General features: G+C 37.1%; 1 protein-coding gene across 1 annotated transcript in view; it reads right to left on the bottom strand.

Annotated features, from left to right (window-relative positions):
- LOC150100264 (ganglioside GM2 activator-like) overlaps positions 1 to 17,088 on the bottom strand; it is a 78,308-nt gene that overhangs the window by 10,506 nt on the left and 50,714 nt on the right. Inside the window, exons 2-3 of the mRNA XM_090403042.1 lie at positions 5,436 to 5,606; positions 5,081 to 5,263 (exon numbers count right to left, since the gene is read on the bottom strand). Of these exons, the coding sequence (XP_090259168.1) occupies positions 5,081 to 5,263; positions 5,436 to 5,606 (354 nt within the window). The remainder of the gene's footprint in view (positions 1 to 5,080; positions 5,264 to 5,435; positions 5,607 to 17,088) is intronic.

The following is a 17,088-nucleotide window of genomic DNA, read 5'->3' as shown; positions in this document are numbered from 1 at the left end:
TCAGCGATGCTCTCACACCTATCTGGCACTACCACACAATTCTCTAGTACACCGCCATTTTCTACATTCTGACTATCGTTAACGATATCACTCTCGCCACACGAAACACGCTTGAAATCCTCATTCTCTTTACACTTTCTACACATTAATTCCACTATCACTTTCTAACCAGACTCCTACCGCTCTTCGCAAGGCATACATCTCACAGACAGCACATTGCATAAATTCGTTTACATCAAAACTCTTAAACAAACATGGCGACTATCTATTCTTAAAAATATCTTTTTTAAGAATAGATAGTCGCTATCTTTTCTTAAAAATAATAATTAAAATAACAGAAAACACGCAAAAATTGCATAAACACACCAAGAAACAAAAAGCAAACGATACTACTTAAAATTCTAGTAAAATATCTAATGTTAACACAAAATAATACTAATCTTTTCAGGAGCTCTCGACAAGCCGACGATCTAATCAGTGGCGACACCAAGCGACGATCCAAGTGTCCAAGTGTGAGCAGTCAAAGTTGAAGTACATTCACGATTAGGCTACTTGTATATAGACTTTATATCCGTATACAAGTAGCTTAGTCGTGAATGTATTTCACGGGAAAGTTTTGTTAATTACATTTAAAGAAAAAATAAAAAGGAATATAATTTTTAGGCAAGTTTAATTTAATTTGCAAAAAAAAGTAAAAAAAAATCTTAAATAAGACCGCTCTTCTTATAAAATTATTTTAAATCTTATTCACCCATATTTGTTTTCACTAATGTTTCTTTATATTATACAGATTTGTTCTTATTTTGATGGGGGTCGGGGAAGCAAATCAATCGACCGTGAGATGCGGTGATTGATTCGTTCATTACTCTTGGAGGGTAATGGATGGCAATGGTGTAGCCAATGAAGTTCTAACTGAGGCTCGGCTATTGCTGTTACCCTCCTGCCATGATCAGAGCTTTAATTTAATAGCTCAATAACACCTTATCCTACACTGTCCTCTACAGATAACGGGGAATGTGAAAAGCATTCTTGCTTCGCCCCTTTAAGCCAGTCCTTATAAGGACTATTTTGATGGGGCGAAATGTCTCTGTGTCCACGTCTCTTAGACAATAATACTTCCTTCTTACGAATTCTGGGTAACTCGAAATACATTAAGACTAAAGTTTCGGAGAACGTAGTATAGTATACCCCTGGAGGGTAATGGATGGCAATGCTGTAGCCAATGAAGTATTTTGATGGGAGGGTGACATTTGGGGAGAAGTGAGATGAGATAACATCCCAGTCCTTTTTAGGACTTCCAGGTTAGCAGATGGCGATGCTGTAGCCAATGAAGTTTTAACTGAGGCTCGGCTATTGCCGTTACCCAGCCATGACTAGAGCTTTTAGCTCAGTAACAACCCATCCACACAGATTTTCTTCATTCAGATGATGGGATAAAGAGTCAAGGACTCAGCCCATCTCCCAGTTCTTTTAAGAACTTTATTTTGATGGGGGGAGAGGGATTTCGAATCAAGGAATCAACCGTCAGATGCGGTGATTAAGATTAATAATATTATTGGAGGGTAATGGATGGCAATGCTGTAGCCAATGAAGTTCTAACTGAGGTTCGGTTATAGCTCAGTAACAACCCATCCACACAGATTTTCTTCATTCAGATGATGGGATAAAGAGTCAAGGACTCAGCCCATCTCCCAGTTCTTTTAAGAACTTTATTTTGATGGGGGGAGAGGGATTTCGAATCAAGGAATCGACCGTCAGATGCGGTGATTAAGATTAATAATATTATTGGAGGGTAATGGATGGCAATGCTGTAGCCAATGAAGTTCTAACTGAGGTTCGGTTATTGCTGTTACCCTCCTGCCATGATCAGATCTTTAATAGCTCAATAACACCTTATCCCTACAATGTCCTCCACAGATAACGGAGAAGATGAAAAGCATTCTGCTGCAGCACTTTAAGCCAGTCCTTATAAGGATATTTTGATGGGGTACGATTGGAAGAGATGGAAACCCTGGGAGTGTAATGGATGGCAATGCTGTAGCCAGTGAAATTCTAACTGAGGCTCGGCTGTTGCTGTTACCCCATAGGACGCAGAGATTCGAGAGTTTGAGTTCGCTCTCTTAAGATTTTTGCCTTAAGGAAGCAATTTGAGTCTCTGGGGAAAGTGTTTTCGGGTGAGGGGCTTTGACGGTGGATGCCTTTCCCTGGAATATGAGCGGTTCTGCTCGCTGGTGGGGGAGCCGGTCACTGAGTAGAGCCAACGCTGAGTTGGACGGTCTTTCGGCCAATATGGAGTGGTCTAGGGATCGTCCGAATTTTTAGAGTTGCCTTTACTTAAACATCGGTAATGGATGGCATTGCTGTAGCCAATGAAGTTCTAACTGAGGCTCGGCTATTGCTGTTACCCTCCTGCCGAGATCAGATCTTTATATAGCTCAATAACACCCTGTCTTTCACTGTCCTCTTCAGATAACGGGGAATATGAAAAGCATTCTTGCTTCGCCCATTTAGCCAGTCCTTTTAAGGACAACTGTTTTGAGATCGGATTTGAGAACTTCCATGGTAACGGATGGCAATGCTAAAGCCAATGAAGTTTCAACCGAGGCTCAGCTATTGCCGTTACCCAGCCATGGCTAGAACTTTTAGCTCAATAGCACCCCATCCACACAGATTTTCTTTATTCAGATGAAGGAATAAAGTGTCAATGACTCAGTCCATCTCCCAGTCCTTTTGAGGACAACTGTTTTGATCCCAGTGTGGTGGCCGGGATAAGAATAGTCCCAATGTAGCTCATGCATGTCGTACGAGGCGACTAAAATGGGTATCCAGGGAGGGTAATGGATGACAATGCTGTGGCCAATGAAGTTCTGAGGTTCGGCTCTTGCTGTTATCCTCCTGCCATGATTAGAGCTTTATATAGCTCAATAACACCCTATTCTTACATTGTCCTCTACAGATAACGGGGAATATGAAAAGCATTTTTGCTTTGCCCCTCTAACCAATCCTTTTAAGGACTTAAGGACAACAGTTTTGAAATAGCGTAAAGGAAAAGTCATTGGCGGTTGTTGTTTGCTTCTTACGTGATTTATGCTAAATTATGCAGTTCGTATATAGTTTTGTTTATGCTGTGATAGTTCGAAGAAGTTGTTCGTGGAAGAAAAAGAGCAGTAAATCCTCAGATAAGCCATTAAATATAAGTGAAATTGATCTCGACGATTTCATTGAAACACTAGATAGGAAACTGACAAGAAAACTGCTGAAAAAGTTATTGAAACAATTCGAAGTCGAGTGGCCAGGTTTCTTGAACCTGTGTTAAATGACACGGAAGGAGAAGACAACTCCAGAAAAATTAGACTTGGTGATTTTCTGATCCACAGATTATAAAGAGGTGCACAATGGCATAAAGATCCAGCCAGCCACAGTTACATAGGATTTAACTATGCTGTTGTGACAGATCCTTTCACAAAAAAAAAAAAAAAAAAAAAAAAAAAAGAATCAAAGTCCTACTGGTTGTTTCCTGTATAAGATCAAAGGAAGAAGTTGACACTGTAATAAAAATTCTCATAAATCAAATAAATAAAGCTGTAGCAGCAGTCACCAAAGCTGTCCTCACGCTCAATCGTCTCCCAGAAGATATCATGAATTTAATAAGAAGGAAAAACAAAGCAAGGAAAATATATCATAACACACGTACTCCTCAAGACAAAAAAAATTAATAAACTGAATAGCTCAGTCAGAGATGCTTTCAAAAATCACAGGAATCAACAATGGGAAAATAAGTTAACATCTATCAGCCCTACTGATCACTTCATCTGGAAACTTAAAAATTCTCAGAAACAAGAGGAAATCTCTTCCCCCCCCGTCTCCAATCAGATCAGGGCCTTGCACACATAGATGCTGAAAAAGCAGAAGCCATCGCAAGGAATTTATAAAAGCCGTCTAAACCAGTATATGAGAGCTTAAACATCAACCATATATACAGAATTCATCGCCATGTTAGATGCACACTAAAACAATCTGACAGTAACTCTATCCCGATCACGCCTACTTCACTAGCGGAAATAACCGACATCATAATGTACCTCAAGAATAAAAAACTCCAGGTCTTGATAGTATCACAAACAAAGTTATGAAATTATTACCCCGTAAAGCTATAGTATATCTTACTAATATAATAAATGCAATCTTCAGACTACAATATTTTCCTTTCTCTCTCTCTCTCTCTCTCTTTCTTGGAAAATTGCTGACTTCGTCCCGGTTCACAAACCGGGCAAAGTCCCACACCTACCTCAAAATCATCATCCCATTAGCTCGCTTCCAAATCTAGGAAAAAATAGCTGAAAAAATCATCCTCTCCAGAGACTCCAAGAATCAGTGGACAATCTAAACATCATTCCACAAGAACAATTTGGCTTTCGTCGACATCATATATGAGAACTTAACACCCAACAAATTCACAGATTAATCGAAAATATCACCACAGGATACAACTGGAGACGACAGACCGGACCCGTATTCGTAGACATCGCAAAAGCTTTTGACCAAATTTGGCACTATGGGCTACTGTATAAACTCGTTATTTCGAACATTCCATTGAAGATGATGCTATTAATCAAATCATATCTCATGAACAGAACAATGCAGGTCGTTAAATGGAACAGTCTCAACCCAACGTCGTATTTTGACTGGGGTTCCACGAGGATCCTTACACTGACCCCGATTCTATTCTCAGTCTATATGGCAGATATCCTGCATAACCCCATGCCATCCATTATGGCCCTTTATGCAGATGACACGGATGTATTAGCTAGATCACTTCATCCACGCCTTGTAAACAAAAAACTTCAAGAAAACATTCTAAAACTAGAATGTTTTCTTGCATTATATATATAATATATATTAGGAGTAAAATAACCAAGTTTATAAAATTACTTGGTAACCCTGTGGGTGTGTGTGCGCGCGCATAAATATTATATATGAATATTATATTAATATTAATTTATAGAATATTATATTGCATTAATTTGTAATATATATATATATATATATTATAGCATATATAAGCATAATTTAAACCCACCTTGGTTAGAGGACATTTACAAATGGCTTCATTAGAGGTGGCATTACCACAATTGTTGAGTATTTTTGTGTCGCAGAGGTCTGGTACAGGACAAGAGCCGATTCCGCTCTTTAAGCAAGGAATAGTAAGCCAAGTTGATCCGTCGAAAAGGCCATTAAATTTCTTTTTTATTTCTAGTTTTACCTGAAGGAGAAAACAGATGGCAGCACGTGACAAAGCAGTTAACAATCAGCAAAAATTGAGGGGGGTCAATTTCGGATGTAAAAATTATTTTTCTCTCAAAGCTCCAAAATAATCAATAAGAATAATTGATATTTTACATTAAAATGTGAAAAAAAAATGAGAAAAGACTCACTGGTATAGGCGATGACTGTTCTTCGTTGACCTTTATTTTTACTTTTAATTCGAGATATCCAGGAACTATAACTGGATCTGGAGATACCGTCAACTCTTCAACGTAAACGGGATCATCTTTATTCCCACAGTTATTGAAGGTCATTTTGGCACTCAATCTCCTATCTGTCTCCTGGAAATATGTTAAAAATTGCAAATAAATAAATCGTGTTTTGCAACATACCATTTTGTAATAATACATTCCCGAACACTTTCGTGGAAATGTAGTATATTAAAATATTTCCAATTAAGATTATTTCCGACAATCAAGAAAACGTTACAGTTAGTGTTCACTATCTTACATTTACACTATAAATATAAATATCATAACTGGTAATTAATTTACGGAATTAACAACGCATATGAAGTATTTTAATTAAAGATAACTTTAATGAATCACTTCTATATTTCGGCAATGTCACATTGCCATCTTCAGGAACATAAAGATATGGTATGTGCACTAAGGAACTAACAAAGCAAATGAGGAAGAAAATAAGAACTAATTTTGTTCCTAAAGTCCTAATGGTGCCCTCTTGCGGGCTAATTTGGTAGTGTTGGCAGTTGGGCTGAAGTTCTCAAAATGAAAGTCTCCCAAATTTGGGGCAGTTTCATGCACCCAAATTTGTTGAGGTTAGGAACGTTTTTTAGAGCTGCTGAAGATTCTTTGAATAGTCTTTCGTATTTAAACTTGCTGCGATGGATTATTTTTGTCTTCTTCCAACGAATTTTATGGTGGGTATCTAGGGCATGGTCTGCCAGCCCAGAGCGGCTGTACTGGTGAAACCGGATGTAGTCTTGGTGTTCTGAAATCCTGATATTTGTTGTTCTGCCTGTTTGGCCAAAGTAGGACAATTTGCAGCTGCAAGGGACCTGGTATACACCAGGTAGGTCTAGGGGAAGTGGTTGGTCTTTGGTAGAGCGGATAAGGGATGCCAACTTTTTATATGGTCTGTAACAGGAAGTAAGGTCATATTTTTTGAGGATATTAGTTATTTTTTCAGAGGTGCCCTGGATGTAGGGGATAGTGATAGACTTGGTGTAGTCTTTATTGTGGAGGGGGGGAGGGGGGTTGTGGTTTATAGGTTTTAGTATTTTTTGGATTTTTTTGGGGTTGTAGCCATTGGCTAAGAAAGTGTTGAGGATGTGGTTTAGTTCCATAGTCAGGGCCTTGTCATCTGAGCAGATTAATTTTGCTCTGTTATATAGTGTTTTTATCACCCCATATTGTTGTGAGGGGGGGTGGTGGGATTGCTGGTGAATGTATCTGCCAGTGTGGGTGGGTTTTCTGTAAACAGAGAAAACCAAAGTTCCATCAAGCTGGCGGGTGATTAAAGTGTCTAGGAAGGGGAGGGTGTTGTTTTCCTCTTTTTCTAAGGTGAACTGGACTCTGGGATGTTGGTTGTTTAAGTGTGGTAGGAAGGAGTGGAGTGTATCTGAGCCATGTGGCCAAATAGCAAACACATCATCCACATAACGAAGCCAAATAGTGGGTTTTTGTGGGGCGGAGTTTAAGGCTTTTTCTTCAAATATCTCCATAAAGAAATTGGCCAAGGGTGGGGAAAGTGGTGAACCCATGGCTGTCCCCTCTATCTGTTTGTAGAACTTTCCTTGCCAAACGAAATAGCCTGAGTTCATTGTGAACTGAAATAGGGCTGAGATATCGGGAGGAAACTTGTCTTGGATGAGCTCAAAGGTTTCTTTGAGTGGGACATTAGTGAATAGGGAGGAGACGTCAAAACTGACCATTAATTACCATATCTTTATGTTCCCGAAGATGGCAATGTGACATTGCCGAAATATAGAAGTGATTCATTAAAGTTATCTTTAATTAATTTACTTTATATGCGTTGTCAATTCCGTAAATTAATTACCAGTTATGTCTAACCAACGTATAAGTCTTACTACTAGAAATATAAATATCTTTAGACTATGAATAAATGTCTTATATTTAGAACTGTAATGAAAAATCATTCGATACAATTATGTATAATAAAAATCGGATGTTTAATATATATTCTACATCAGTCCTATCTGTAGAAGGACAAATATTGATCAGATAACGAACTGCTTCACATATAAATACAACAACAACAACACTGTGAAAAATAAGTTACCTACAGACTTCATGTTCCGGACCTGATTAACAACTTGGAATCTGATATGCGACGCCTTTCAATCTAGAGAAAGCCGATAACGACATTATGCAAATATTACAATGAGAAAGAAATGAGTATCCTATAAGTTTAATAATAGTTCTCTAACGCCAATGCACAGAACGACAAAATTACTGGTTGCCCAGTACCAGCACTACAATTGAAACCATAATTAATCAAATAATAATTTGACGTAATAATATTAACTATAACATAACATAACATCATTGGCCAGAAGGGTGAAGCAAGATGCTTTTATTCCCCGTTGTCTGATAAGGAGGATGAATTGAAGGAAAGATTTATGAGCTGAGAGCTCGCCCTGGGGGGCACGGAGATTAGTCATTGTTGCAGGTATTTAGGATGGCTTTTGGCCTCTTGTATTTGAAGAGGTCAGTCTCTTCATAGTTTGCTGCTTGTTTAACGAGATCGTTGGGGTGTATAGAGATCTTTGAGAAAAATTTTTCTGCTGTAGTTAATAGGAAGGAGTAGATGTAAGGGATGTTTGTATCTCTATGCAGTTGGACGTTCCTTACAAACCACGGTGCGTCCAATATCATGCGTAAACACCTATTTTGCACTCTCTGCAGGCTGAAGATGTTGGAGTTGGATGTGTGGCTCCAGGCTGGAGAGGCATATGTCAACATTGGGCGGATCGTCAACAGGTAGAGGAGCACTTTGATTCTGGTATTCAGTCTACTTTTTCTATTTATTAGAGGGTAAAGTTGTGCAATAGTTTTAGATGCTTTCGTACATAAGGCTTTGGTGTGTGGGTTGAACGTTAATCTTTTGTCCAGAATTACTCCAAGATATTTTGTTTCTGTTTGCCAGGGGATTTTGGTGTTGAAAAGATAAAGGTCCCCCATGGGAGTTGCTATTCTTCTGGTGAAAAGTATTGCTACACTCTTCTGGGGGTTCACTTGTAATCTCCATTTGGAGAACCAATGTTCTAGTTGTAGCAGGTTTTCTTGCAACTTTTTAGTGACAAGATGAGGTCGTAGAGATCTGGCAAGAACTGCTGTGTCGTCCGCATAAAGTGCTAAGATGGATGACATTGGGTTGTGCGGGATGTCTGCCATATATATTGAGAATAAGATCGGAGCTAATAGGGAACCTTGAGGAACTCCCGCAGAGATCCGTCGCTGACTTGAAACTATACCATTTATTTTGACTTGTATGTGTCTGTCCTGGAGGTAAGATTTAATTAGGTGGACGATACTTGATGGTATACCTGCTGAAATGAGTTTGTGTAGTAATCCCAAGTGCCATATTTTGTCAAAAGCTTTCGCTATGTCAAGGAAGACTGCTCCGGTGTGCTGGTGCCAATTGTATCTGGTGGTGATATACTCAATTATCCTATAAATTTGTTGAGTAGTACTGTGATGTTGTCTGAATCCAAATTGTTCCTTAGGAATGATATTTAACTCATTTACTGAGGCGAGGAGTTTAGAGAGAATGATTTTTTTAGCAATTTTGCCTAAGTTTGAGATTAGGCTGATGGGTCGATAGCTTTCAGGTAGGTGTGGATCTTTACCTGGTTTATGCACTGGGACTACATCTGCGACTTTCCAATAGCTGGGAAAATAGTTAAATCGGAACATGGCGTTGATTATGGTGGTGAGATGTACAACAGCTCTTCGGGGAAGCAGTTTTATTACTCTATTTGTTATGCCATCTGGGCCAGGGGCTTTTTTATTCTTTAGCTTCTTTAGAATTTCATAGATTTCCGCTGGTGAGGTGTTTGGAGGTATGTTGTTGCAGGTATCGGTGACTTTCAGTGCATGTCTGACATGGAGGTGGATTTTATAGACATGTTTGAAGTCCAAGTTGTCATATGTAGGGCTACATTGTTTTTCTAGGTGCTTTGCTATCTCCTCAGCTTTTTCTGCGTCCGTGTGTACTAGTCCCGTGTCTGACTTGAGTGGGGGAAGAGATTTGCTTTTGTTTCTGAGACTTCTTAATATGTTTCAGATGGAGTGATCGCCGGGTGATACAGAGGCTAGTTTGGCTTCCCAAGTTTTGTTCCTATAAGCTTTAAGTGCTTCTCTAACTTCATTGTTCAGTTTGTTGAGAATCCCCTTATCCTGAGGTGCACAGGTGTTGTGATACCTTTTCCTTGCTTTGTTTTTGTTCCTAATTAGATCCATGATGTCTTCTGGAAGTCGGTTTGGCTTAAAAGTGGTTTTGGTAGAGGTGACAACCTTTATGGCCGAGGTGATTTGCTGAGTCAGACGTTTGACAGCATTTTCAATTTCTTTTATGCAGCTGATGTGAGGGACAGGTCCAATGTGTTCTGATAGTACTTCTGGAAGTTTTTTCCATAAGATAAAGGAGTGGGGAGGAGGCAGCAGTTGTTCTTGCTTACCCAGCTGGAGCAGGATTGGATTATGATCAGATGTCAGCTCGTTTAAAGAGACTAGGCTATACTGTAGCTTAATATTTTGTAATATAGCAATATCAAGTATGTCAGCTGTGCCATACGTACTGTGATGGGTTGGTTCTGCAGGGCCTGCCACCACTGCATAATTTGAACTGGAGTAGCTAAAGAGTGTGTAGCCATTTCTGTTTGTAGTTTTACTGTTCCATGACGGGTGTTTCGCGTTTAGATCACCGGCAATGATGACTTGATCATTATTGCCTAGGACGGCATCTAGATCTGAATATAATAGATTCTTTGATGGAGGGTTGTAAGCTGCATTAAGTGTTAGTTTCCCAGTTGAGGTAGTGGGTACTACTATTCCTGTGAGCTCTAGATTTTTGGTTAAGGGGCTAGTTACAGAGTGGTGATCGATGTGGTTTTTTATGAAAATGGCGGTGCCTCCTCCTCTGTAGTTTATTCTGTCATTTCTGTGGAGAAGGTATCCTCTAACTTTGGGGTTGTCTGCTGGTCTTAAGTGGGATTCGTTTATTAAGATGATGTCTGGGTTGTATCTTTGTGCAAACTCTTGGAGTTCAAGAATCTTGTTTTTAAGTCCATTAGCATTCCAAGCAATGATCTGTAGGGAAACTGGAGTGCTTTTATTTTTATGCATTTATGAGAGCTACTAGGATGGATTGGGTTTCTTGCAGAAATCTTTTTCTGGAGTTCGATGTGGGGTTAGATTTGCTGAAATCTTGCAGCATATTTGCAAGGGAGTTTGTGATGACTGCTGCTAAATTTGGGTTGTATTACTCCTGAGTGGTCTTTGTTGAGTGGACTACTTCTGCATAGGACTTTGTCTGCCGATTGAGGTTTGCTTCGATCCGGGCTTCTGGTTGTGGCATTTGGTTTTGTATCGTGTTTTGTCGACCTCTGGAGGGTTGAGGAGTTGGAGCTACTGCTGCTGGTTTTTGTAGATAAGTAGAGGAAGCAGACCGTCTGTTTTTTGGGTGTTGTATACATCCTTTGTAGTTTGCTGGATGCGGGCCCCCACAGTTTGCACATTTAGCCGGGGTGGATTTTGGCTTAGTGCAGGTATATGTGGGGTGGCTCTCTCCGCATTTTAAACATTTGTATTCCGCTTTACACAATCTCTGAGCATGACCATATTTTTGGCACCTGTGGCACTGTCCTGATGAGGTTCTTTTCCTTAGCGGTTCTGGGCTGATTTTTAGCCCACAAATTGAAGTTAGGTCATATATGTTTTTATATGCCTGGTGAATCTCTACTAAGACGAGTGGCATCGGACTTTTGTCTGCTCTGGTCATTCTACTGACCTTGATGGGGGGTAGGTCTTGGTAGCAAAGATCAGCGGCTATGTCTTCTGTTTGTATGTGCTCTGATACTCCACGGAGAACCACCTTCAGGTTCCTCTCGGAGTCAAGGGTGAAGGTATGATATTGTACACCTTTATTGTCTAGCTCCTTTGTGAGTCTACGGAAGTCCATTATAGTGGCAGGTTGGATTTTAATACCATCGTCAAAATTCTTTGCAGTAGAGTATGCTATCTGTTGACTAGTCATAGTGGCCCGTAGTTCTGTCCACCTATTCTTTTCTCTTAAGATAATTGGAGGCAATTTCTCTTTAGTGGAGGTTGGAGGGTCAGAGTTGTGTCCATCTTCCTCCATACCTTCATCTGTATGTGGTTCTGTCGACTGAGTTTTGCGTTTTTTCCGCAGGTGGGACTCTCCTTGATCCAGGGGAGATTGGAGACCACCAAATTCAATTTTTCCTCTGTATTTGCAGAATCCTCATTTTCCTCATCTTCTCTCGTTGTGGAGAGAAGATGAGTTCAAATAACCTGGCCATTCCACTTCAAATTTTTTTAGTAATTTTTTGAGTAGGCTTAGAGCCAGACCCTTGTCTAGTGTTTATATCAGGGCGTCGGTATCTATGTCAGTCATAGTTATGACTAGTAGGTTTTGATTCGGGGTTGGTCGATTACCAAAACTGAAAATTTAGTAGCGAAACCTCACTTATCGCTGCGTGAATCTCAATCAAAATGCACTCCTTTGTATCGAATGCAACTGGAAAAGTTTTCCACAAGTTAGCTTTTCTGCGATAGCTACCGTTAAAGTTCAATAACGTATTTTCTTTTAAGAAATCAGGACAATTTCTAAATTGCAACTAAATCAAAGTCTTACCTCTATATATCAATCAAATCACATCACCGAATTCACTGAGTACTTCCATTCAAAATCCACAATTGAAAATTCCCACTTAAGTATACTATTCTATCTTCAATCGAATTCCAAAATCCACTCAATTCATAATATTAACTATTACACTTAGCCAATTTTTATATATAAAATAAATATATTAATAAATATGGTGTAAAGAAATTGCTTGAAAAAAATTAAGAAAATATTTAATTTTACTTATTTCAAATGCAATTAAGTTGAAATTTAAGGTGAACAATAGTATTCTATAAATTTTATAAAAAATAATTAAAAACTAAATATAATAAGATTTTGTTCTATAAATTGCACCATCTTAGAAATATTGTAAGAGAAAAAATTGTAATCTGATAGTGAGACGTGGGTAGGAGCTTGCTTGTTCTCTCTACCTAATATAATTATACTGAAAACAACAACAAAATATCTAAATGTCATGAATTACTTACTGTAAACACAGCAAGGCGAATTAGAGCAGCAAAAGATAATTTCTCATCCCCCCCCTCCCCACACACACACATTTGCTTAAAATTAGCCATTACATGAAACAGCAGACTGACCAAGTTGATAAATGCGGTGGCTACGGATACATAGAATATTATTAAATAAATAAATAAAATTAAAAATAATTAAAGAAAATAATAAATAAGAATAAAAAAAATAAATTAAAATATATCTTTAAATTAAAAAACATTTAAATATTTTAAAATAAATTAAAAATTAAAAAATATATTAAAAAGTTAACAGACTTACTAATTAATTAAAAATGAATACTTAAAAATTAAAATATAATACTATATTAAATGTTTCTTTCAGAACTGGAAAGCATAAAATATTTTAATATAGTCTTTAATTTTAATTTAATATATTTATACGAAATTTTCTTTAAGTGATATTTGTTAAAAGTGTCTACCTTCTACTTGGATACATATTTCCACCCGCGTCATGATAAATATTCTCATAGTTCTTTGTAGATATGGTTGGTCATTTTGAATGCAGTTTGCAGGGTCCAACCCTCTTAGAGATGAAGTGCATTTCTATCGTTTAACTTGTCAACTTTGGTACGCGTGAACCAATTTTTTCATGTTGACCCTAAAGACAAAGGTCTAAAGGGAGATTTAACTGACCAAGAATAAGGATCACTAAGATCAATCCATCAGCAGTATTGTTTTAACTCACGGATATGATCTACCTTTTTAAGATAACGTTTTTCTTGCATCCTTAATGTCACATTCACAACACTAACTGATCCCGTTTCCAGCAGATGGTGAACATCAATAAAATCGTACCATCAGGGAGAAACAATAGTGAAATCACTATTTGGTATTTATTCTTTGACAGCAGCTTGCGTTGCTGTTACAAAAGCGGAAATAAACGTAAATGTCAGGATACCACGTTTGAAAACTTACTCATTGTTTTATTTTGTTTTTTAATGAAAAGTAGACGAGTAAACATGATTAACCCAGTAACACACTACGGAACGCCATTTACAAGTTCTGATTTAGACTACATAACTAGACCACGATATGTGCTCCAGCAAAGCGGTGCTATAGCAATTCACAAGAGAATCGTGAAATATTTCTCCATGCGTCCGAATTCAGGCCCATGTTGATTTTATTTTTAATTCTTTAATCACTGGATTCTCTCTAGGGCGTTCGCTTTCTCTGTAAAGTATAACGTAAGTTGTATTTACGGAAGTATATACTCCAAGATACATCAGTACCTTGGGATTAAGAATTATTTATCATTTTTTATTTATTTATTTTCTTATTTTTTTACATAATCCGGAAATTCTGCTCTAAATTCCAAATATCGAATTTTTTCGAGTCACTTCAAGTCTCCAATAAGCGGTGGCCTCGCATTCGTCGATGAAATTCATCTCCTACTTAAAGATTTCATCGTTGAATAAAAATGCTATTGAATCTTGTTTTTAAGAAATACGAACGTCTCTTTCTTTCAATGTGGGATGGAGTAGGGCGAGATTCTCTCCTTCGCAATTTACCCCCTCCCCTACACGTACTTAAACAGTAAACTAAGTACAAAACAGATTACATTGACAATCATAATCATGCTTCGCAGTGCTTGAAAAACAAGATTACAGAAAAACGAGAGAACAGAAGATGCTACAGTTAAAAACAGCAAAAAGACCTGTGAAAATAACCAGGAAGAAGAAACCACAGTTTGTTTTCGTAATCACAGTGAGTATTTGCCAATGACTAGTAATAAAGCCCACATCTGTGTACAAATATGTAAACAGATAATTCCCAAAAGAAAATAATAATAATATCCTAGAAAGGCTATCCATCATAGTATTCTTATTGAAAATGTAATTATGAACACAAAGATTATTATTATTATTATTATTATTATTATTACACGTATTAAGTACTCTGCATTTTGTACTGTACAGAAAATATAATAATATATATATATATATATATATATATATATATATATATATATATATATATATATATATATATATATATATATATATATATATATATATGTGTGTGTGTGTGTGTGTGTAATAAACCTTGTCATTGTCAAAAAAAATAATAATAACAATACGTATGTAATTTATCTGAGACATAATAAAGTGTTATTTTTTTTAAATTATTATTATTATTATTTAAGTTATAACTTGTTCCGATGGGTTAGAGTATATTATAAAATTGTTTCGATTCCCTAGACGAAGTATTCAGAATTTCAGACATGAAGGACACTCGAATCTCCCAGATCTTGATAATATTTGCAACCTCAGAGGCTTCAAATATTATCAAGAATTCCGAGTTGTATTGTAGCCGACCTTGACATTAATGACTTCCAGGGAGCGCTACGAAACTGGTTTGAGGCAGGGCGAAGGTGTACTTTTGCAATATTTTGTTTATTTGGCCCATCACAAAAATTATTATGATGAAACGGATTCCCCATTGGGAATTTAATTTATATGCATAAAAACAAAAATTTCAATTCTAAATACGGAAAACATTTCCTAATCAACTCGAGCAGACGAGAAATCCTCAACTGTCTTTTGGTATCCAATTAATAAGTTCACAGAATTTTTCCGAGTAAAATATTACCGAAGAAACATCTGTATTTTTATTAAAAGCAGATTTCGAACATTATAAATATTTTATGCAAGAGTGATAGCGTGATAAATATTCTTGTAATTTGCGAGGCTTCTTTATTGCTATATAAGTTTAAATTCAAACAAAGATAATTAAAAAATGTATTCATGGAATGCTTGATATCAATCTGCTAACGAATTTCAGCTTTATAATTAAAATAAAAAGCTAAAAGGCTAGTTTTCTGGCAATTGAATAGATATTAAATGGATAAGAATCCTAAATTGTTATATAGCCAGTAAGTGAAACTCAAGATCGATAACAGTTTTCCTTTCCTTTTCACTGCTTTCCAAATTCCAGGCTTCCAACAATATAGATCATGCCGCCAAACAAAAAGATGGGAGGGAATATTAATATTTATCAAACAAAACTTAATAGCAAAAGAAACGGCCTATCAGTTTGAGCATGCTGAAACCCTTTGCCTCGAAATCATTAATACCACAAATAGGCAGCACCCCATAATACTAAATGCTATTTACAGGCCACCAAACCTAAACATGATAAAATTCTTGCACGAACTCAATTGCTGGCTTTCAAGCCAAGATATATGCTCAACCGAATACCTAATGATAATTGGCGACTTAAACATAAATATTGCAAACGAAAACCAGAACAACACTGTACAATACCTAGACACGCTATTCATGTATAATCTAATACCAACAATAACATCATGTACTAGAGAAGAAATATTCGGAAATACTATCACTGCCTCCTGTCTAGATCATATAAACGTCCGAGCACCACCAAACAGTTACACTGCATCAATTATAAAGTGCAAAGTAGCAGACCATTACTTCACCGCTCTAAACCTGCACGCCAAGACAATACCCATGCAATGTCCCACAGAAGAAAAGCGACAGAAAACAATAATAGACGAAGAAATAGTCAACCACGAAATAAGAAAAACAGACTGGGAACACCTGGCATCAGATTCAGCAGATATCTTATACAACAACATTAAACTTACACATTGTGGAAATATATAAGAAACTACAAAGAAAGTCAGAATTCATTCAAAAACAACACAAAATCCTTGGATAACACAAAACTTAATCCTAGAAATACACAGAAAGGACGATTTATGGAAAGAATTAAAGCGATATCCAAATAACACAGCTTTAAAAACTGAATATAAGATAACAAGGAATCGCCTTACAACACAAATCAGAAATGCAAAAAGAAACTACTACAGAGACAAACTAACCTCTGCACAATACAACATGAAACAAACCTGGCATCTGATCAATGAGATGCTAGATTTTGTTCCCAACACCACCGCCTCCGAAACTATAAATCACAGCTTCATGAAAGACGCAAAACCTATCCAACAACTAGCAAATGACTTTAACCAATACTTTGCAGACTCCATTCAAGAACTGCACAGAAATTCCCCCAATCACAAAACGAGACCCTCCACTTGGACCACAATCAAAACAGACATTATGGTTCCCAACCATAAAAGAAGCAGAACTTCTCTCTGCAATACATCAAATCAAACCAAAAAAAGGCCCAGGAATTGATGGTATCAGACCTAAAGATATAAAGCAACATGCAACTAGTTTAAGTCCTATCATACTAAAATTAATAAATAAAATATTTAAAACAGGACAGATACCAAGTATGCTAAAGACCGCCATAATCACATCCATATACAAACATGGAAAAAGAAATTTAATCAGCAATTACAGACCCATAGCAACATTACCAATTATCAATCAAATTATGGAGCGGAGCATACTGA

This window comes from Typopeltis vanoorti, chromosome 13, assembly GCF_054136105.1.
Source record: "Typopeltis vanoorti isolate ZY-2024b chromosome 13, IOZ_Tvanoo_1.0, whole genome shotgun sequence".
In the NCBI taxonomy this organism is placed as follows: Eukaryota; Metazoa; Arthropoda; class Arachnida; order Uropygi; family Thelyphonidae; genus Typopeltis; species Typopeltis vanoorti.
This window is presented reverse-complemented; position numbering and strand designations above follow the sequence as displayed.